This window comes from Podarcis bocagei (genome assembly GCF_964188305.1).
Source record: "Podarcis bocagei genome assembly, chromosome: 6".
NCBI classification, from domain to species: domain Eukaryota; kingdom Metazoa; phylum Chordata; class Lepidosauria; order Squamata; family Lacertidae; genus Podarcis; species Podarcis bocagei.
In genome coordinates, this window is record NC_138130.1 from 61,676,685 (window position 1) to 61,699,834 (window position 23,150).

At 39.2% G+C, this 23,150-nt stretch overlaps 1 protein-coding gene and 1 long non-coding RNA gene across 23 annotated transcripts in view; one reads left to right on the plus strand and one right to left on the minus strand.

Moving 5' to 3' along the window:
* The window catches only part of ROBO2 (roundabout guidance receptor 2), an 839,550-nt gene that overhangs the window by 680,030 nt on the left and 136,370 nt on the right, over positions 1-23,150 (plus strand). For all 22 annotated transcript variants that reach the window (XM_081199575.1, XM_081199578.1, XM_081199595.1 and 19 more), the window contains 2 exons: positions 3,199-3,337; positions 18,015-18,142. In XM_081199575.1, coding sequence (XP_081055701.1) covers positions 3,199-3,337; positions 18,015-18,142 — 267 coding nt within the window. The remainder of the gene's footprint in view (positions 1-3,198; positions 3,338-18,014; positions 18,143-23,150) is intronic.
* LOC308590055 lies at positions 2,819-7,310 on the minus strand. Its single transcript, XR_014009645.1, has 3 exons — positions 7,269-7,310; positions 3,936-4,055; positions 2,819-3,069 (listed from the first exon to the last, which is right to left on the minus strand). It is a non-coding gene; the product is annotated as an uncharacterized lncRNA (long non-coding RNA).

Consider the following 23,150-nt stretch of genomic DNA (forward strand, 5'->3'; position numbering starts at 1 on the left):
GCTAGAATAAAACAGCCCTCAATCCACCAGTTTCTTAGAGCTTGTTCATTAAATTTAGACAGAGTGACAATTTGCAAGGTTTTTCCCCCTTGAGGTGTATGGTGGAAAAGTACCTGAAACCATCATATGTTCTGTCAAAGGACTGCAAGGCATGTATACAAATAGATAATTACCGTATTTTTTGCACCATAACACTCACTTTTTTCCTCCTAAAAAGTAAGGGGAAATGTCTGTGCGTGTTATGGAGGGAATGCCTACGGGTGGCATGCCTACGGATTTTCTTCCTCTAAAAACTACGTGCGTGTTATGGTCGGGTGCGTGTTATAGAGCGAAAAATACGGTAAGTAGAAAGGCTAAACTATGGGTCACCAGCTTCCAAAGGTGGCCAAGGATTTTTCCACTGATCAAGATAGGATCGATTTCTGGAAGCCTTACAATCTTGCATTCAGTAATATATCTACATTCTATCATGCAGTACTTTAAAAAAAGGAATTTTCTCTGGGGCAGGATTAACTCAATAAGTCACTATTTAAACTTTCATAAAGATTAAAAAAAAGTAAAGAACATTAGCGCTTTCATTTAACAACAACTGGCACTAGTAATTTAGTACTTTTTTACTTTTATATTCTTTCCACTGTTTACAGGCAACATACACACTTCCCTATTCTTAGCAGCCTCAAATAATTTAAATAAATAATTAAATTGAAATTATTTGAAATAGGTATTTATTAAAATAAATAAACATCATGGCAAGCCATAGGCGTTGATAGTAGCTACATCTCTTTTCATTGGTAGCCAAATTGCACAGGACCACATGTCAAATTTTATGTATTTTTGTTCTGATGCATTCTTGTTGGAGAGAAATGGTATATCCTAATTTTAAAATCAGATATTCGCTGGTTTATTTGAGGAGTATTACTGCTCTTTTAATTTCAAACCAGATTTATCTGACACAGTGGTGGTAGAAATAGTAGCAGCTGAAGTAGCAGCTGCTCAATTTTTTTGTAGTAACCTGCTTTATTTTCAATACTTCCTTTTTGCATTTCTTTTAGCATTTGGCATCATGCATACACACCTCACCTGAGTCTAAGGCAGAAAGATACTCAAGTGAGCAGCTAATATCACATCACATTTTTATCACATTTAACATTCAAACTTGTTTTTATTTTAATAGAGCTCTGTGATCTCCACTGGCATTCTCATAGCTCCATTGTCAAAATAAAAAAAATAAAAAAATTCCTTCCAGTAGCACCTTAAAGACCAACTAGGTTAGTTCTTGGTATGAGCTTTCGTGTGCATGCACACTTCTTCAGATACACTGAAACAGAAGTTTCCAGACCCTTCTATATAGTGAGAAGGTGGGGAGGGGTATTACTCAGAAGGGTGGTGGGAATGGGAGATTGGCAGATAGTTGAGATGAGCCTGTTGACGACTCTTAACGACTGTAATAGGTCTTACAGGAAAAGGCAAGGGGTGAGAAGGTGGGAAATGGCTTAGTCATGTATAATGAGATAAGAATCCAATGTCTTTGTTCAGACCAGGTCTCTCCATGGTTTTAAGTTTGGTAATGAGTTGCAATTCAGCAGCTTCTCTTTCCAGTCTATTTCTGAAATTCCTTTGTAGTAAAACAGCTACTTTGAGATCTTGTATAGAATGTCCTGGGAGATATACATTTTGGAGAGAGAAAATGTAAATACGGCTGCTGGAGGTGGGGGGTAGAAATTGAGCGTTCTAAGATGTCTCAGATGGGCAGAGGAGCAAAGAGATTTGTGTCCTCATATTGAAGAAAGAATCTGAGTGAACTTAAGAAGGCACTTTACCAGTGGGGAACTTTTGAGTTCGTTGGTGGGAGCTTCATGAGGGCTAGTAAGGAATTTCCCCACTACTTTATATTTTTGGAAATGTCCTGCTCTTGTATGTCCTGTCAAGTGCTGTACCATAACTTAAGCCTCTGTGAATTTATTAATGTGATAGGTAGCAAACATTTATAACTACAAGCAAAGTTTATTCGAAGTTATAAAGGTCATAACAGCCATAGTCCAAACAGCAGACACGACATATAACTGTGACCTATTTTATTACCCTCTTCAAAAGCTTTTAATATTCACACAGAAACAAAGTCTGAGAGTGTTCATTATTTACTCAGCTAAAGCTTATAAAATGGCTACGTTATACATGTTATCTATAGCTGTGATTTTAATTTATCTGTTGAATGCTGTTGACAGAACAGCAATTATAATTATGCCACCAAAATTTATAGGCAGATTTTTTAAAACAGCAAGTCATATTTCCAAAAATCTGCTATGAAATTAACTTAACTGAGTGATGTAAGACAATACTTTATTTAGCATATACAAGAAACCAGTATTCTTTTGTCTCCTGAGAGATTAACATTGCAAGGAAGTTATGCAGGTGATTCAAATCCAGTTAATCTTGCATAAAGAATGTTAATTGCTTTGGCAATGGCATTCATTGTGATCATTCTATAGTAGTATAATTAGCTATTGGACAAACTCACAATACTCTCTGAGAACACAACTTGGGAAATTACTATTTTTTCCTGGAAGTCATACAGAAAATAGTAGAGATGGTGCAAAATTAAAATAATGACTACTTCGGTTTGCATGTCCTTGGTATCTAGTATGCACTTCTGTGATTGTTTTCTTGCAAGCTCTTTATGGTTAAAACATGCAACATATTGTGCTTTGCCTTAAAGAAACATGTATTCAATTTACCCATGGTCACTGGAAAAGTTAGAGTTGACTCACATGACTAGCTGAGGTGGTAGCAATCAAGAGATGAAGCTTCTGCAATCACATCTTGTCTCCATATATAATATAAATGAACACATTTCTCATGCAGTAACTGCAACTGTTTTTGATTGCTTGGGTTTGTGAAATGGCCATAGCAAATACATAGCTTTTTCCATTTAGCCTGTACAGGATTCCCATGTGCTCAGTAGAGTCCCATTTCTGCCTTCCTGTCAGAGCACAAATAACTTGTTTGCAGAGAGGCTGGAGTTCAGTTTGGAGACATGAAAGGCACACCTGTCATTCCACTTTATGGTTTCTAGTGGGAGAAGGAGAAACAAGGCTCAGTTGAGCATACAGGCACTATGTTTGCTGAGGACTGGATTGTTCCCAAAGATTTGAAATTGAATAAAGCCAACTTGTTTAATTTGGAACTCTTGTTTTCAAGAACGACCCACATTTCTCAGGAGACCAATCAACCAAGTGGTTTTGGAGGAAGAAGTTGTAGAATTCAGATGCCAGGTACAAGGCGATCCTCAGCCAACAGTGCGTTGGAAGAAAGATGACAATGACTTGCCAAGAGGAAGGTATGAAAAATACTAATTGTTATTCTCCTTTCTGGTGATTCTGATTGCTGTACTTGATCACATTAATCAGAAAAATGTTTTGGACTTTAGTTGAATGCTGGATTTTTATTGCCTGTTGAACATGTGCTTCCACAGTACAATGTTTTTGCCTTCAGGCTGACAAATATGAATGAGCACAGAGCTCTCACCATTGAATCCAGTGATGAGGAACCTCTAGCCTGTGGATCAGACTTGGCCTGGCAGATGCTGTTGTTAAAGTGACAGAGTGTGAGAGGCAGGAAGTTTGCAAAAGTCATTGTGTTTGGCTAATTAATCAAACATGGATAAATATAGGCAAAATATGTGTTCAGCTATGTCCGTGAGAAACATTGGAGAAACACCACACAACCACTCCCAACTTTAATCATAATGCTCAGGACTTCTCTGAGTGTTATCTTGTGAATGTAGCCCTAGGTTACATCTGGTAGTTAAAATTTCACATGCCTAAACATCAGAGCTAATTTTATACGCTCATACATACAGTACTTCCTTGTGGGTGGATCCCATCCCTCTTTGATTATATCTGTAAAGAGGTCAGGAAAGGAGCCATGTCATTTACCTGTCCCACATTGTGGTTCTTTACTTTCATTACTGGAACAACAAGAATACAGCAATGAGCAAGAAGCATTCATGCCACCCTGGGGATGCATGAATCAGATGAATTGACCACCAGTGTTGCCTACAACAACATCAGACATATTCAGTATTAAGTCAAAGCAAATGCAAATCCTGAGGAGAAACTATTGGAAACAGATTAGAGCAAAATATTGTTAGTAACATACATATATTTATTGTTTCATTTGCATTTTTTCCCTTTACATTTATAGATCATGAATAAATATCAACAAATTCATAATCTGTTTTGAAAACATAGTGGTATTTTAAAAACAGTACCATGCAGAATTTATGCTCTGGCTGGTTACAAGGCTTATTATAGGAGTAGCCCATTTGAATCACTGACCCAACACAGCATGCATTTTATCAAGGATAAAAATACCTGGTGCAGCCAAACCTTGGTTTTCGAACGTCTCGGAAGCCGAACACCAAAAACTCAGAAGTGAATGCTTCTGTTTTCGAATGCACCTCGGAAGTCAAATGGCTTCCGAGGCACGTTTTTCATTCCCCCCGCCCCCAATTGACTTTGCAGTCAGCTCATTGATTCTCGGTTTCTGAACATTTTGGAAGTCAAATGGATGTCCGGAACAGATTAATTCGAAAACCGAGGTTCCACTGTATATATTACTCATAAGTTTAAACCCACCATACCTCACAAAGACAAGGAAAACATTTAATCAGGTATGACTCATGTCAAACTACTGCAGGTAAACAAGAAACTGTTAGATCACCAGCTTGATACCCATGACTGAAATAATAGGTTTTACAATTGACTGTTGCTTTAGAGCAGGCATAGGCAAACTCGGCCCTCCAGATGTTTTGGGACTACAACTCCCATCATCCCTAGCTAACAGGACCAGTGGTCAGGGATGATGGGAGTTGTAGTCCCAAAACATCCGGAGGGCTGAGTTTGCCTATGCCTGTTTTAGAGTGTAAATTGTAAAATACAGACCAGATTCTGGCCGCCAGAATATTCCAAAGGTAGTCAATCAAAGTGGTTAGATATAATTCCTAGTGTTTGGAAAATGTAAACTGACTAGTAGGAGTGGTGTGCCTCTTAAAGTAGCTTATTAATATGACTAGTTTTCTCTTTGATGTGTGTTTCATGCAAATAGGGCTGACACATTTATATTGAAGGGCAGTGAGGTCCCTAAATGATGGAGAGCATCCATAACAACTTCTAACTAAATATGGCCAGAATCAAATCCCAAATCTTCTGCTTTATTTAGGCTTAGATAGGGAGCCATTGTTACTCTCTGATATGCTGTGGTATGGGTGATGACATTTCTTTGGCTTAACGTTTAATAAAATTTGATTAGGGCTTGTGCAGCGTTTCATGTTTTCAAATTTCTAGCAAAGCCTGAGAGACCAGCTGCATAGCCTGTAATTATGTAGCAAGTGATACAAGATTCCCCCCCCCCTTAAGAAAGTGGAAAGATTTTCAATTACAAGTTAAAATTTATGACATACTGTAATAAGTGTTTAAACCTTTACATGGAAGAAGATAGCAGTGCCAATTCTTGTGAGACTGAGGCTACTGCACTGAATGCATGCATTTGTCAGTTTCTTTAAAAATATCGCATGGTTCTTTTTTGTATTACCTACTATGAGTAGCTTGCTCAAGTTCAGTAAATACCCCTTTAATGAAATTACAATCTGTACTTGTGAGTTGCATGTACGGACATTTTCTGGTTAAATGAGTATTGGTCTAAGGCAAAGCCTTCCAAATTTTTATGTTGGTGGCACACTTTTTAAACATGCATTTTGCGACACAGAAATTCAGTTTTACTATGGAGGTTAAACTAACTCCTTTCCAAGCATTTGCACAACAGACCTACACACTGCAGCTGACACACTAATGTGTCGTGACACAGTTTGGAAAGCTCTGGTCTAAGGAATTGAAAGTGGCAAGCAACCATACCATACAGGAGGAAAGAGATGTGATTGTAGGTTATTATGCTGAACAACCACTGTAGAAATACTAAATAGCAGAATTATGCTTTGTGTGCTTAAGTACAGGAACAAACTTTCTAGGTGATATCCAACATTAGTCATTGAACAGACCCATTGCAATCAATATACTTATCCACTGATTTAAGTGGGTCTGTTTTGAGCGTGACTTGGCTGGGTATTTCCTTCTGATTCCCTCTTCCACCTACCAAGTTTGAAATTGGTTTAACTTTGAAAATAGATCATAATGACTTAACAAAACAAACAAAGAACAAAGTGAATAAGGTGAACTGTATGAAGTCTGCAGTTATAAATTATAAAGTAAATTAAATGTTCCTAACTATACAATAAATCATAAATAATCATGTTTCTGTAATTTGAATGGAGGCAAACCATCCCAACTGTTACCCTATTTTGGGGTAACATCTTGACCCAGCACCAAAATTTGCATGTTGATATTGCTGTTGGCTTCACTGCAGCTACAGATACTGAAGGGTATCAGCAATAACCAAGGCATTATTTTCACCCCCCAGTCAACAAAGTTTTGAATTCATGATGTAGATGGAGCCAAAGGAAATCTGAAGCCAACTTCAGGCTGTTCTAGCAGTCTGTAGTTGTGGTGAAGAGACCCTTCTATTTCCTTTACAAGGATGGATGAAATGGAAATTTGGGTTATGTTCACCTTTTAGAAATTCTCTTCTTCACATATTTTCATGGGAAAACTGAAATGAGTTATCAACTGGCATAGTAGTGTAGCAAATATATTTATTTATTTTATTTTATATTTTATATTTTATTTATATACTGCCCTTCATGTGTAGCTCTCAGAGTAGTTCACAACATTAAAAATACAAAATAAAAGCATGGAATACACAATAAAAGAAAAGAAACCTGCTAACTAATAACTACTGCTTCACCATATCTCAGTCTAAAATGGTGATGTCAAATTGCCCTTAGATTCAAAGAGTTTCAGCAGAAGCTACAGCTTTATCCTTTAAGAGAGGGATCTCAGATACCATCATTTATCACCTAGTCACCTCAAGGACCAATTATAGCAATAACTATGTGTGCCAGCCTTTTATTGTTTGGACACTTCAGCTACTCTAGAATTCAGTGACTGCCACTGTTAGCTGGAGTTAGTAGCAGAGAGTACATTACTTTGCTATTAAAGGACTGCCATTGGTTGCCTGTCAATTTCCAGGCACTTCAGGGATTTCTCCTAAATTTCAGAAATCATTGTGTTGTCAGCTCAGTCAATAGCTATTGGGGCAGTGGGAGAATAATTACTCTGGCTATTGTAGTTTTCATTAAAATGTGTTTTAGCTACCTGAAAACTTGCTATCCAGGACAGAGACTGGCAATATTTCTCTAAAGGCAGAAATGATTATGACATCACCAAATAGCAAAGTTATGACATCACTAAAAAGCACCCACAGCAAGTGCTGAGCTCTTTTTCTGGTTTTCTTGACAGCTCTGCAAACATCTCTCACCTTAAGGTGAGCAAGTTGAAGTTCTTAAAGAGGAGGCAGATGGAGGTTCTGTTCCTCCACAATCTTCCAAGGGAGACTGTTCCACTGTGGAACAGCTCTTGCCATCAGAAAATTCTTCCTGGTGTTTAGTTGGAATCTTCTGTCTTGTAACTTAAACCATTGGTTCGGGCTGTAACCTCCAGAGCAGGAGAAAATAAGCTTGCTCCACCTTCCATGTAACAGTCCTTTAGTTATTTGATGGTAGCTATCGTATCTCCTCTCAATTTTTTCTTTACCAAGCTAAACATGTCGAACTCCCTCAACCATTCCACATAAGGCTTGGTTTCCAGACCCTTGATCATCTTGGTCACCCTCCTCTGCACACACACTCCAGCTTGTCAATATATTCCTTAAATTGTGCCTCACCAACTGGACACAGTATTCCAGGTATGGTCTAACCAAGGCAGAATAGAGTGGTACTATTGCCTCCTTTGATGGGGACACTATACTTTTAATTGATGCAGCCTAGAATCACATTGGCTTTTTTGCTGCTGCATTATACTATTGACTCATGTTAAGCTTGTGGTCTGCTAAGACCCCTAGATCCTTTACATGTACTACTGGCAAGCCAGGTGTCTCGCCCCCAACCCCATCTGATATATGTGCAGCTGGTTATTCCTGCCTAAGTGTAGAACCCTGACATTTGTCCCTATTGAAATAAATTATTGTGCCTTGGGCCTAGTTCTCGTTAAGGTTATCTTGAATCCCAATTCAGTCTGCTGTGGGATTAGAAACCTCTCTAATTAGATGAGCATCCCCTCAATTCATTCAGCCAAGTCATTTATAAAAATGTTGAACAACAACAGTCTCAGGACAAAACCCTGTGGCATCCCCTTTGTTACTTTTTTCTAGGATGACAAGGGACCATTAGTGAGCACTCTTTGGGTTTGGTCAGTCAACCAGCTACAAATCCAGCTGACAGTTAACTTATTCAGCCCATATTTTACTAGCTTCCTTGCAAGAATATCATTCCTTAATGAAATCAAGAAACACTACATCCACAGCATTCCCCTGATCTGCCAAGCTTGTAACTCTATCAAAAGTATGAAAGAGATTAATCTGGAATGACTTATTTTTGAGAAACCCATGCTGGGTCTTAGTAGTTACAGCATCCTTTTGTAAGTGCTCACAGGCTGATTGCTTAATTATCTGTTCTAGGACCTTTCCTAGTATCAGTGTCAAGCTGACTGGTCGGTAGTTACCTGGGTCTTCTTTTTTCTCCTTTTTGAAGATGGGGACAACATTTGCCTGCCTCATTGTGAGTTTTGGCCTGCCTCACCTCCTTCCTTCAACTATTGGCTACTCATATACACTCCTCCTTTTTTATTTTCCCTTTCTTTCATTTCCTAAACACACCCTTCTTAAATCTCAGATCATCTGTAAGTGCCTTCTGCAGCCACACCAATTTCTTTTGATGCCTCTTTTGATGCCCTTTTCTTGTTAGAATTGTCTGCTTTTTTACCTTCACTATTTCACCTTTTAGAAACTCCCATCCACCTTCAACTTCCTTCTCTTTGAGCATTTTTTTAGTATTTCAGACCATGCGATCTCCCCAGTAGTTCCTTAAGCTTTTTGAGAATGAGAAGCTCACAGTCCATTTTTGAGTGGGAGATAACAGGACCAGGGTAGAACTGTCTCTTTTCTCACAACACCTAGGAATCCTGATAAGGAGGGTAGAGTAGTAGGAAGCAGGAAGCAGGAAGCAGGAAACAGCATTCAGAGAGGAGGGCTAACTAAAGGCAATGTTTTGTAACCCACAAAAAGGGATAGATGATTGGGGGTTTTTTAAATTAAAAATCCTAATGGACTAATGGATACCTTTTCTATTCAATATTAGCCCTGAGAATCCACCTCACACTTTCAAATTACTTTTGAAAGGTAGTTAAGAAACTATGGAGTTGATTTTTAAAAAATGCCAAGTGTACACAACAAAGGAACTTTGATATCCTGTGCATTAAATGCTTGGGTATTTAACTGAAGCTTCTACAAGACACAACCAAGGGGGAAATGACCTTTCAATGAAATATGAGTTAATAACACACTATAATGCTATGTGCTTTAGTCAAGTTAATCACAGCACAGATTGCAACTAAATGCAGCCCTATGTGTATTGCAAATTAATTAGAAGTACGACTTTTCTCTGTGGCATGAGGGATCTAATCCTTGGTTACATCAGCACATTTTCAATTTTAATTAATAACAATTAACCATCTTAAATAAAGGGACAGGAGGGAAAAGGTGATTTCTTGTATTAAGCATAGCACTTTCAGTATCATCTCTGCCTAAATCTGTTGTGCTTTCTTCTTTCCTATGCTACCATCAACGAAAGATTAATTCCATTTATGAGAAGCATGGGGAAGACAAAAGGATTATCTGAACCACTGATCAATGAAAGGAAAAACTACTGTATTGCTATTCTTATGTACATCTGGAGAGGTTAAGGGCAGCCTCAATACAAAGTTTTCTGTTAAAAACTAGACAACAAAATTATCAGGGTGTAAGGGAAGGGATAGTACTTCTGGTGGGGGACATATCCTCATCCATCTGGGATAGTTTGTCCACCTTTGGCCCCTACCCTGCGCTCAGCTCTCACCTGTGACTCCTAGAAGCTGTCAACATGGGATATGCCACAGTCTGGGAATGGTTTCAACAGGCTGGCTAATCTAGGTGAGGGTAGCCAATGGGTCTCAAACTTTTGGTGAGTCTGGGATTTCCCTTGCATGCAAAGACAGGCTCTGGTGAATTGAATGGATGAGACCGATAGTGGGTCCAGTGATCAAGAAGGCGGTTACTGCACATTCTGTAGGAGGACATGAGAGTAGATAGGGCTCATCAACTTGGGAAGGTAGGAGAAGGAAAGCTCTTATCCTAAACCTTCACTGCCTTCTGGCTAAACTCATCTGAGAGAGATACTCCAGGAATAAACCCCAAGGAAAAATCCATAAGTGCTGCCTTGTGGGACATCTTCAGGAGAAGAAAAGGCTAAGGAGTAAACCATATACAAATCCGGAGTGGAATACCTAAGGTGGTTGGATGGTGTATTGTACACCTCTTTCTGCCAACTCCTGCAGCCAAGGAACATGCCAAATGTGTTGCTCTGCTTTCCTTTGGACCACATCAGCAAGGCCAAGAGAGGGGTCTTGCTGTCTGGGCAGCCCAGGACCTCAGTACACACTGCCCAGACACAGCACTTCAGTGCTCCTAACACAGAAAAATCAGGGCAGGAGGCAGCAGTTATGAGTTAGCAGTTTCTACAGCCACAGCAGGTGCTGTGATTCTCCAGTGGTTTGACTTTGCCCTTGGAGGTGCACTTCATTGTTTTTTGAGTCATACGGATGCCAACAACATTACTGCCACATGTTCTGCTTCTTAAAAATGCATCCCTTTAATTTTAAAACTTATTTCTAGCTAGAAGAGGTGCATATATAGCTGGGCACTGAACTGCTAATTATGAAGTTCAATAATCATAGAAATCCGCATCTTGCCAGAAGTACCCTACAACGAGATAATCGTTCTGAATGTTACAAGGCCTAGGATAGAATACCTCCCCTTTGATATACTAATCCATCTTTTGTCAGTAGAAAATGAAGATTAGAAGACATTTAACTTAATTTCACTTCCAAAACTATAATAGCTAATGCTAAAACCAACACAGAATAAAACAAAACAGTCAACAAAAGGTGTGTTTGTTCCTTGACTGGTTCCCAGCTGTTCAACTCTGATAATGTTTCCATTTTTAAAAAGCAAAAAATGGCCAGTGTCTTCTGTTTTCCTCATTTCTTCAAAGAGAATTCAGTTTCTGTGTTATATGCTGAGATTTTTGTTACATGCTGAGATGCTCTAAGTCTTCACGTTCCAGTGCTTGAGGGTTGAATTACAATACAGAAAAGGTAATACAAGCTGTCGGATAAATGTGCCTCAACTCTGATACAAAGAGCAACTATTCTTTCCATTCTGCTAAAATGATGGAAAGAATGGTTCAGTTTCTACTGGATTTACTTTTATGTTATCTTAGTTGTCAATGCCAGTGAAGATGATGGTTGATACCAACTATTATATGGCAAATTATTTTATGTAGTGTTTCAAAACAACTGTATAGTGCTGGTTTGCTGTCTTTCTACTCCTTTCTAGCTTTCCTTATTTTTAATATAATAGTTTTTACCATATTATCCATCAATGCTTTTCACTTTTTATTAACAATGTTTATGACCATTGCATTTGCTTGCTCATCTTTGAACACTGCAATAAAATGTTTTAGTTTGGTTGTAAATAATTTTAAGCATTATTAAAAATGTATAGAAGACATATAATCTCTTGCTTTCAAGCTGAGAAAGTCAGCTTTCATCCAACACATTCCAAGTGTGTATTCAGTCAATGTTGCGCAATAAGTGTAACAGTTGATTTTTAGATTATATACACACACACTCCACTCCAAGAAATTGTAAACTCTCTTACTTACACCCACCTACACCCCAAAAGTCCAACTGTTTTGAATATGTTTTGCATTGGAAAAGTCCAACTGCTTTGAATATGCTTTAATTTCTACTAGTAACCATAAGGTTTTCAGTCAAAAAATACCAGAAGTTCTATCAAAATATGTAGTGTAATGATAGCATGTGTTGAAACGTCTGAACCTTTGCAGGGTAACCGCTATAAACTGGTTAGGGCATGATGGATATTGCTTATACTTTATTGTGTCTTATAACAACAAGAAATAAACTAATTCAAGTACTGTACAAAAAAGGGAATATACTTTGTTGGCGAATTCATAAATCTCATCTGGCAGCTTTAACAGTTTATGAACACTACTATTCTTTTGGTAAAGAGACCAGCAACTAAATAAATAAAAGTCTTGATAAGTTGCTACTACTTGGCAATGACCTCACCACTCAGATAGGAATTTAGAGGCTTAAAAATCAATCTCAAGAGCTGCTGGCTGAAGGTGGGTAGGATGAGGCAAAGGTGACTCTATTCTCATAGAGATAAGTTCTGTTAGGAGGAACACCTCCACTCCACAAAGGAACATACCCTATACTGCAGAAGCTCTATGGATGTAGAGCTAGTAGACTAGTAGGATGTAGAGTAGTAGACTCAGGGGAAGTGTGGGTAAGAAGCAGCCATGGATCCAAAGCCCCATCTGTTTCCCTGTGGAGCCCCAGGATCAGGCCCCTCAATGACATCTCCATAAAAACACATGCAGATTTATTTATTTTTACACAAACCAGCCACCACTTTACTTCCGGCCAACTCAGTTAACATGCAGTTTTTTGTGTTATATCTTCACATAAGAGAGGTGAATTCCCTCTTTTGCCATATTTTGCAAACAACATGGTCGTGATTCAACAAAGTTGAATGACCACTTGCACAATATAACTTCTGCCAACGCCCACTAAATCTGTATCCTCACAACATTCCACTGTGTGTATGTTTTGATGCTGTGTTAGTCTTCTTGAGTATATTTTATACCACAGTACAACAGTTTGTAACATTCCAAATGCTGAAGGCCAGGGAGGGTGAGGCTAGGATAATTTGGATAACTGGAACACAAATGGAATGAGCTCATTTTGTAAAGGGACAAACATAAACTAGAATAGGTTCCTTTTTGAACATGTTGAACTGGAACTGTTTCCTTTTTAAAACACCCTTTCCAAGTTCTGCAGCATATGCTACATAGGGCTGTCCCTCTCCCCCATGCCATGTGGTTTTCCCCTGGAGCCTTTGGCATGCACGATTAGGCAAGACAAAGGAATCAGGGAAAGAATGTGAGTGAAGGGGAAAAACTGACTGCACAAGCTGGCTTCTGTTTGCACAACCATTTGGTACAACTGATTGAAGTATTAATGATAGGCTGCTTAAATGAAAGACTGTTATAGCTGAGTTCAAGCCATGCTGCAAAGGAAGATACCAGCTGATCCATGTGGTACTTAAAGTCAACACTGGTCTGCTGATTGTCACTGTCCCCAAGCCACACTTTCAGCAGGGATCAGCTACAGTACTCTGGAGTTCTGGAAAGCTAATCACCACTGATCAGCTGATCAGCTCTGTTTATAATCCCTTTCTTTTGTTAGGGTTCAGCTCAACTTGGAGCTCCCAAGTGGAACCAATCCCATCTGGTCGTGCATATTTCAAGAGTGCGGAACAGAAGCCCCACTTGCTAAAGAACAAACCTGACATTCTATATGATAACACATGCATTTCTTGTTCCTGTCCCATGCCCTTTTGCTATTGTCAGAACTGTACAAACCATACTAGAAACAACTGAATTCTGGATCTTTGTGGTACTGTATTCCTAATTTCTATGGGGTATTTCAACATATTACAATTCCTTTTTTTTCTTTTTTTCTATACATATACCACTACTACTACTACAATTTTTTATTTATATCCCACCCATTTGGCTGGGTTTCCCCAGCCACTCTGGGCAGCTTACAACATATAAAACACAACAAAACATCAAACACTAAAAAACAAGATATCCTATACAAGCAACAAACAAACCAATAAAACAAAACATAAAACAACAACAATAATAAGCAGTTTACAGTTATACCCAAATTAAAGTAACAGCCAAACCCTAACTAAACATTTAACCAAAACCAACCTGACAAAAATGAAACAGAGGAACTAAAATTAGAACCATTTAAAGCATTGTAGCCAGTTGACCCAACCCAAGAGTTATTCCAGCAGTGTCCCTCTGGCCTCCCAGCTGTTCAGGGTGAGTTTGGGCTCTGCCCCCTAGGCCAGGTGGAAATAGGCCTTGCAGCAGGGAGTTTTTCTTCCAGCACTCAGGCAGCAGCTTAGTAAGTTCTGTTGAGTTCAATGGGGCATACTCCCAAGGAAGTGAGTGCAGAACTGCTACTTTATTAAAATGGGCTACAGAAAATGGGCCACAGAAAAATGGGCCATCAGGATATAGGCTCAAGGTGCCACTCACTGTGATGGGATCAGAAATATATACAAAAAATAAGAAGACAATTTAGACTTTGAAAATCCACTGCTTCATAATAGTATGAAGCAAGGATTTCTGTATCTAAGCTAAATTTAGATATTGTAGATTAACTTGTTTTATTTTAATCATTATTTCACCTACAGATGGTAATGGTTTTGACACAATTAAGTTTTCTAGTTCTTCCTCCAAGAAAAATACAAAGCTCTTTTCCCCCCACTTTGTCACAGCTGGTTACCAATCAATCTCAATTCACGGTACAGTGATGATAGCACATGTTGTCCAGGGGCCAAATCTGATTGGGTTGCATTTTTCAACAGTGCTTCATATCTGGGGGGGAAATGTGTCTCAATGGCAGGGATTGTCAGCACACTATTGTACAACTGTCGTTAATCAAACCAGCAACAAAGACTGCATTCATAAGAGCCAGAGACTGCCAAATTTCAAAATCAAAATCACCCTATTTCTTTAAGAATTTCCTAACCAGTAATGTTTTTTCATCTGTTCTCATGTATGCTTTCCCCTCTGCTTAATGAAAAGCAGACTATCTGTAGCTATTACTTCAGAAAAGGAATAACTGTATATGGCATTAACAATTGTTTCTTACAACTACACTTTTAAAGACATTTTCGACTTCTTTTGCTGAGTGTGAGCCAATCTATAGAGGGGTAAAAATACTGTAAGAACACAAGTAAAGGAAATGTGAGAGAGATGTGATCAGAATTCAGTTCTTGCTGTTCTCGTGATCTAATTTGCTTTTCTAGAGCTCTTATTAGTTTCTGTTTACACTGCTTTGCGCTCCTTGAAAGAAGAGTAGGAGAAAAATACAGCAACAATAGTGGTTAATATCAATGGTCCTCACTAGTGTTAATGTGGTCTTTACTAGTGCTAATGTAAGGAGGTGATCAGATACATCATACTTATTTGAAAAGTTTGTTGGTGAAACAAGAAGCAGCAACGGTTAGCAGGTACGTACTTTTGAGCTTTCATTTGCTTGTGTGCGGAGCAAATTCTATACTAGCCCACCTCATGAAGTAACCACAGAATATGCCAAGATGTCTGTGGTAATGTGTGGAGCTAGTTCCACCTCTGAATGAGTTCTCGCATGCAGGCAATGATCTCAAACTGCCAACCAATTGGCTGAGTTTAAAGGGCCAGTTCATTACAACAAGGGCTTCCAACAAGGGCTATCATATGGTTGTCATATGACAAGTTGGTTATATGGTTCAGACTACAATCAGCACCTATACTGAATGTACCATAAAGGTCGATTGGATTATGGTATTTTACCTAGAGAAGCTAAACTCAATATGTCTTTCATTTTCTTTCCCTACAAGTCACTTAAATACGTAAATGTAACCTTCCATTTCACATTATTCCTTTGCACAGCATATTCAGAGCCAATTAACTTCCAACCTCTTATTTTCTTGCTTCACCTGTCATAGATTATCAGTGAACCATGATGACTTGTGTGGGCAGTGTGAGTAGAACAGATGACTATGGGGCACTACATCAATTCTTTAGGAGAACAGATGGTTGCAATATCTCATGAGCCTTGCTATACACTGGCTGCTCGTTAGATAGCATGCCTTTTTCAGGGTGGTCTAGAAACCCACTGATAATTTGCAGGCTAGAATGCAATGAGTTGGTGTTCCTTCTCAAAATAGCTGCTGATTTGACCACTCTAAGGGCACATTTACTTTATAATCTCCACACTGGTACTCAAGATTATCATTGTGGCTAGCTCTCTGTCCTGGCATGCTACATAAATAACTTGTACACCCATCAGTCTCTGCACAATTGCATGATTGATAGGTGCGAACATGAAGTCTGCTGAGGTTTACAAGGCAGCTGGCTGGCATGCCAGAACCAGTACATCAGTGAGATGAAGTGGGAATGAGTCAGCTGCAGCCCAAAGCTGATTGTCAGAATTGTATCCAAGATTGTCTGCATTAAAGTTCAAGCCAGTTATACCCTTTTGACTGTCTAGGTATATGCTAGCCACTTTCTGTACTCTTAGAAGGGTGGGAATTGTTCTTCAGATATGAAATGGCCAAGCTTTATCGTGATCTGCAGATTTAGATTTTTGCCTCTGTATTTTCAATTCAACTGTAGTCAGTCTTAACATTAAAAAAACCTAAAGGAAATAATTTAGGTCCTGACTTTCACTGCTTGCTCTCTGTGGAAAAAAAATATTTTTTTTAAAAAAAAGAATAGCAATACTAATTATAACCTCTGACAATAGCATATCAACAGTTTCTGGAAATTTGATACTTCCATTTGCTGCTCATGTGCTTAGTCTAATGAACATAGTAACGTTTTTCCTGTTGATGAGTGCCAATCAGAATGGCAAATTACTTAATTAATGGCAGCTTCTTGTATTGTTTCTAGCTCTTGGTACCTGCCAGTGAGAAGTTTCCTCGCTAACCTTTAAAAACACTATTTAACTTTAAACTTACTTTAAACTGTACCTACCTGCAGAACAAAAATAAAGTTTCAGGGCAGAAGGACAGGTTTCCCCATGGTTCTATCACATCAGTGCAGAAGCAGAGAGGCACTTGTAGACCACTTTCTCCCAGAGAGGCACTGCTCATGTTGACCACTTTCTCCTATGTAGATTCCCCAGCCTTGTTGCAGTGTCAGAGGAAACCATGAATGTACAAACAGGAGAATGAGAGAGAGTTAAGAACTCTCCCTTCTAATCTGCCAATTCTCTCGTCTTGGGTCCCCAGCTCCCATTATATTGGAAAGTACAGAGTCCTTGGTATAAGCAGAGAAAAGGGATTGAAGAACAAAAAGAACAGTCTGATGGAGGCAAAGGCCAATAATGGCTATGCTCTGTCTCCACAGCCGGAGGCAGTAATGCTTCTGAATACCAGTTGCTGGAACCACAGGAAGGGAGAGTCCTCTTGTGCGCGATTCCTGCCTAAGGATTTTTCCCGCAGGCATCTGGTTGGCCACTGTGAGAACAGGATGCTGGACTAGGTGGACTCTTAGCCTGATCCAACAGCCTTGCCTTGTGTTCTTATAGAGGATATTCCCAACCCTAGCTAGAGATGCCTGGCATTGAACCTGGGACCTTCTGCATGCAAAGCAGATTCTTTACCGCTGACTATGGCTTTCCCTACATATTTTTTTATTTACTGTGTTAGTTTAAATCAGTATATTCCCCACACCAGAAAAGAAACTGTCAACTTTGTTAGCAGTTTACTATGGAGATGAAACATTTTAAAGGCCAGAAGTAAAACATGCAGTAATGTACTTAGATTCAGGGTAAACCTGGAATGTCATATATTGATAACTGATGCGTGTTAGCTCTATTTTATCATAGTGCTCCAGATCAAGGGCAGAGTGACTGATATTATTAATAAAGCCTTGATACCACATGAACATAGCAATACTAATTTTATGGCTGTAAAGTTTTTAAGTAATGCATGGTGCAATAAAAGTGTCATGAAGATTAATGTTCAGTGGAATTATCTAATTCCACATAATAAATTATGTTCCAGAGATATATCCAAGATAGAATAAGGATGGTATATTCCAGGTAAGACATTAAGCCGAGCAGTGATTTTCATCTTCTCTGTTTCAAATGCAGATACGACATCAAAGATGACTACACCTTGCGTATTAAAAAGGCGATGAGCACAGATGAGGGGACCTATACATGCATAGCGGAGAACAGAGTTGGAAAAGTTGAAGCATCTGCTACACTAACTGTTCGAGGTAAGTGTTGGGTTATGGGAAAGGGACTGCAATATAGTGTGGTTCTGTTTTCTAAAATGGTGAAAATATAAGGATTTTGAGTCGAAATAATTGCAGGTAGATTTTAAACATATATATTTAAAAACAGCTTTTTCTTTTATATAATTTTGTAAGAGTTCATTTATATAATTTATATAATTTTGTAAGAGTTCATGCAAAAGGTTGAACATGGAACATTGAACGTGCAAATTGTGTTCTCTACCAGAAAGCTAAAGCTCCTAAGTGACTGCCTAAGTTAAGTCCCATTGATCTTATAGGTCTGCTCCAAGTGTGACATAAGTTGAGATCCAACTCTTTGGGTTTATACTCTGTTTGTTCTTTGCTCTCTGTGGTGATTCCAATATGCGCAGAGTTCACAATGTAAGGGTGCAAAGAACAGTTTTGTAATAATTATCCTTTCTAGTTAACTTGCATATAGAAAGTTGTGTTTCTTACCTTTCGCACATCATGAAAAGCAGAAAAAAGTCTTAAAGTGGTAAACACAAAAACACACATACTTCCCAGTATTCATAGTTAATTGTTAGCTTAGGAGTTGTATTAGGAAGAATTAACATAGTGAACAGATGCTCAAACTAGTACATTGCACATTATTCTAACCTTATAAGCCATGGAAATCTCTTCAGACAAAAATCTAAAGTTCTTTTCTATGCCAGAATAGAAAATCTAAGATGAAGAAAGGGAGAAATTGATTTAGCTTAAGGGAGAAGTGTGTGTGCGTGTGCATGTGCATTCAAGAGATGCCATGATGCTGCAGACTTTAAAGGTGCCCTGTAATTGCAAAGACAATGTGCTGTGCTTTGAAGCTCTGCTTCAAAACACCAGATCACCTGATGTCATTGTGACAACATGTGATTGATGGGTGAGTGGCCCTTCCCACCTTTCAGATTTGGCCCATGGAATGGTAGGGGAGATCCAGTTCCCCACCACTGGTTTAGAAAAAGGGAGAATCGTGATCTCAGGCTACAGAAAAAATGGTAAATTTTCATGCTAGAGAGAAAGAAAAAGGGCGTGTGTGGCAGAATTGAGATATATTGGGGAACACCAAATACATATCCTGTCGGAGGTCAAAGGATGTCCCCATTGGGCAACAGACTGTAGATCAACAAATAATATTCTCTCAAGTCTTGCTGTCTGTAAGTTCCACTTAGTGCACTTAGTGGTTCCGATTGCCTTGCTTTACATAGCCAGGTGTGAACTTCTTTGGGAGATGTACTGTTTAAATCCAGAGGATGAATCCAGTTGGGGTGAATTATTGTTTCCTTCCAGGATCTACCAGCACACTAATATTACGACGGTCTGGAGATTCAGTACAGTTTCCTGAAACCTGCACACATGTTGAAGCATTTGCAAAATCATAAGGCAAATGGATATATGTCCTCAGCAGTGTCAAAATGTCAACAGTATTAAGTGATGTGAGTCCAATATGGAAACACTAATCTAAATATTTATAGGCAGCATATAAATATACCTGTAATATATATTATAATAAGTTGTGTGTATCTGTTTGTGTGTTTGTTAGATATACCCTTATCCATGGATGGATGGATATCACTCAGACACTATTTCACAATTTAGCAGCGTGTGCTGAAGGTTCAGTAGAGCTGTGAAAGGTTAATAAAAACATTTTTAGCGTTATCAGTGTTCCTTCTCCTTCATACACATTAAATCAGATGATCAAAGTCTCTATGGATTGCTTTATTAGAACAGAGGTCAACTGACCTGAAACGCCAGTTTCCATTTCCATCATTTAATACATAGACACAGTTCAGTTTGATTTGATGAATCTGGAACAAAAAAAAAGGTGTGGGGGGGGAGTTAACCTAGTGGCTTTGCAGGCAGTGAGGGAGAGGAGTTGTCCAGATCTGATAAAAGAGAGAGGTTTTGTGGTAATCCAGCTGCTAAAATATTACTATTAATACTCACTTTAGATAATAAGTTTTTGTTTTAAGCTGCAAAACATGTTCATGTACAAACTATGTTTGATGTGTAGATTGCCATTTTGTAATTTGAGAAAAGCAGGCAATAGATTTTCATTTCAGAGAAAATAGCATCATACCCATTCCTTCCTTTTTTTGTGGAAATAAGAAAACTAGTCACTACACTAGTCAGCTACACACTTCATATTTCCTCATAATATCAGCCAGGGCACATGTTGGAGAGACCAACAATTTCTTTAGGCTGAAGCTTAGCATAGTTATATGAGTAGTGAGTTGAACAAAGGGGACAAGGAGGAATCTGTTGAACTCACTGGAGCCTGAACTTGAGCAAATTAAGGTGAAAAAAGAAAATATATAATTTAATTGATTTTCCTACATGAAAGAAGATATCTCATTATCTTTCTCCCCCCCACCCCACCCTTTCTAATTTAACTAACCATAGGCATAGTGTTTATTCAGTACAATGGAAGACACTGCATTGGAAGTATATGTGGAACATCAGATATATAAAAGAACATTTAAAAAGCCAAGAAATATAATGTTTGAAGTCAGGAGACTGGAAATTTTGCATATAAAGCTGCATTGTCAAACTCCCATTGTTTTTATGGCTCTAACAAAAATAATATTCCTTGTGTATATAATATAATGATTTGAACTTTCAGTCTCTAGGACACTTTTTAAAAGGGGGACTGTAGTGTTGTGCCTTCTTCCACTAACCTGAAACCTCGTATTATGCTTATTTACTTTCAGAATAAATTCTGGTATATTCAGTTGAACTTATTCCTAAGTAAATGAGCATAGAATTGCTGTCTTGTATTGATTGGCTTCAATGAGACCAGGCATTTTACTTATGTAGTATTTCTGCCCCTGTCAGCTACGCTTCATTGCCGGCTCACCCAATAATGTTGTTCCAATAATGCATAAGTATGAAATATTTTTCATGAGCAGCCTTAATAACTCTGCATTCATATACTATCCCCCCTCTCGCCATTTTACCCATGTTTTACCCTCATCTTTATTAATGATCCCATATCAATGTAAGATGAACCACTTATTCAAAGAGCCAATGGATAGAGGAAAAAAGACATACAACTTCCCATAAACTCACGGAACGACAGTCACCCACAAAACTTCTGACTGGTGATGGAATTTCTTGTTGTACTGTATAAGGGGCTTCCAGCAGCTTTTCACTCTCTGACCTACTTGCTGCACTCAGGATATCCTGTACCTGCTGGTAGTTGTGTTTGAGTTCACCAAGTGTTATTTATGTACTGAAGTTCTCACCCTGGGCCAGCAGGGGGATACTGTAGATCGAAAGTGACGTTCAGTGATTGGATAGTTACAGAAAATGGTTACTGTTGCATTCTAGCGGAGCTCTATATAAGCAGGCTTGCTGAACCCTTCAGTTCAGTTCTGTTCTGGCCTGTGAATAAACAAGAGCTGTTTGAAGAATCGCTGTGTTGTCTGATATGTTCACCCACAACTTAACACCAAGGGTGATAAATAAATACTTGCTTTTAGCCTGCTGTCCTCAAAACCTAGTATTTGTTCCAGTAGACAGCAGACGCTGAAGCAGGGAATACAGTTTTTGGAAGGACTGTGTTTTCTACATGCAGCCAGCTCTACCTTTCTTTCAAATCAGAACCAGTGAAGGCGGTGAAGGTCCTGTGTGAGTGCCTGGAGGCGGTTGGAGGATGGATGGCAGCTAATGGATTGAAGTTGAATCCTGACAAGACAGAAGTACTGTTTTTGGGGGACAGGGGGCGGGCTGGTGTGGAGGACTCCCTGGTCCTGAATAGGGTAACTGTGCCCCTGAAGGACCAGGTGCGTAGCCTGGGAGTCATTTTGGACTCACAGCTGTCCATGGAGGCACAGGTCAATTCTGTATCCAGGGCAGCTGTTTACCAACTCCACCTGGTACGCAGGCTGAGACCCTACCTGCCCGCTGACTGTCTGGCCAGAGTGGTGCATGCTCTAGTTATCTCCCGCTTGGACTACTGCAATGCGCTCTACGTGGGGCTACCTTTGAAGGTGACTCGGAAACTACAGCTAATCCAGAATGCGGCAGCTAGACTGGTGACTGGGGGCGGCTGCCGAGACCACATAACACCGGTCTTGAAAGACCTACATTGGCTCCCAGTACGTTTCCGAGCACAATTCAAAGTGCTGGTGTTGACCTTTAAAGCCCTAAACGGCTTCGGCCCAGTATACCTGAAGGAGCGTCTCCACCCCCATCGTTCTGCCCGGACACTGAGGTCCAGCGCCGAGGGCCTTCTGGCGGTTCCCTCATTGCGAGAAGCGAAGCTACAGGGAACCAGGCAGAGGGCCTTTTCGGTGGTGGCGCCCGCCCTGTGGAATGCCCTCCCATCGGATGTCAAGGTGATGGACAACTACCTGACATTCAGAAGACATCTTAAGGCGGCCCTATTCAGGGAAGCTTTTAATGTATGATATTTTAGTGTTTTTTGGTTTCTGTGGAAGCCGCCCAGAGTGGCTGGGGAAACCCAGCCAGATGGGCGGGGTACAAATAATAAATTATTATTATTATTATTATTATTATTATTATTATTATTATTATTATTATTATTATTTTGCTGACAAACGTTAGCAGATAAAAGGCAGTTCTTGAAAGCCAAGCTAGTATTTTTTCTTTTTAAAGCTAAATAGGGTATAGGAACCCTCAACTATTAATGAGAATAACATAGGAAAAACCAGCTGGATCAGTCCAATGACCCATCTTGTCCCAGCATCCTGTTCTCACTGTGCCCAACCAGATGCCCATGGGAAAACTGTAGGAGCAGTCTCCCCTCTTGCGGTTTCAGAAGCATACTATCTGCAACTGTGGAGGCAGAGCATAGCCATCATGCGTTGTAGCCATTGATAGCCTTATCCTCCATGAATTTGTCTAATTCTCTTTTTAAGCCATCCAGGTTAGTGTCCATCACTGCTTCACTGAATGAAGAAGTACTTTTCTTTTATGTGTCCTGACTCATCTAATATTCAGAGAGAGAAATAAAAACTTTTCTTCATTC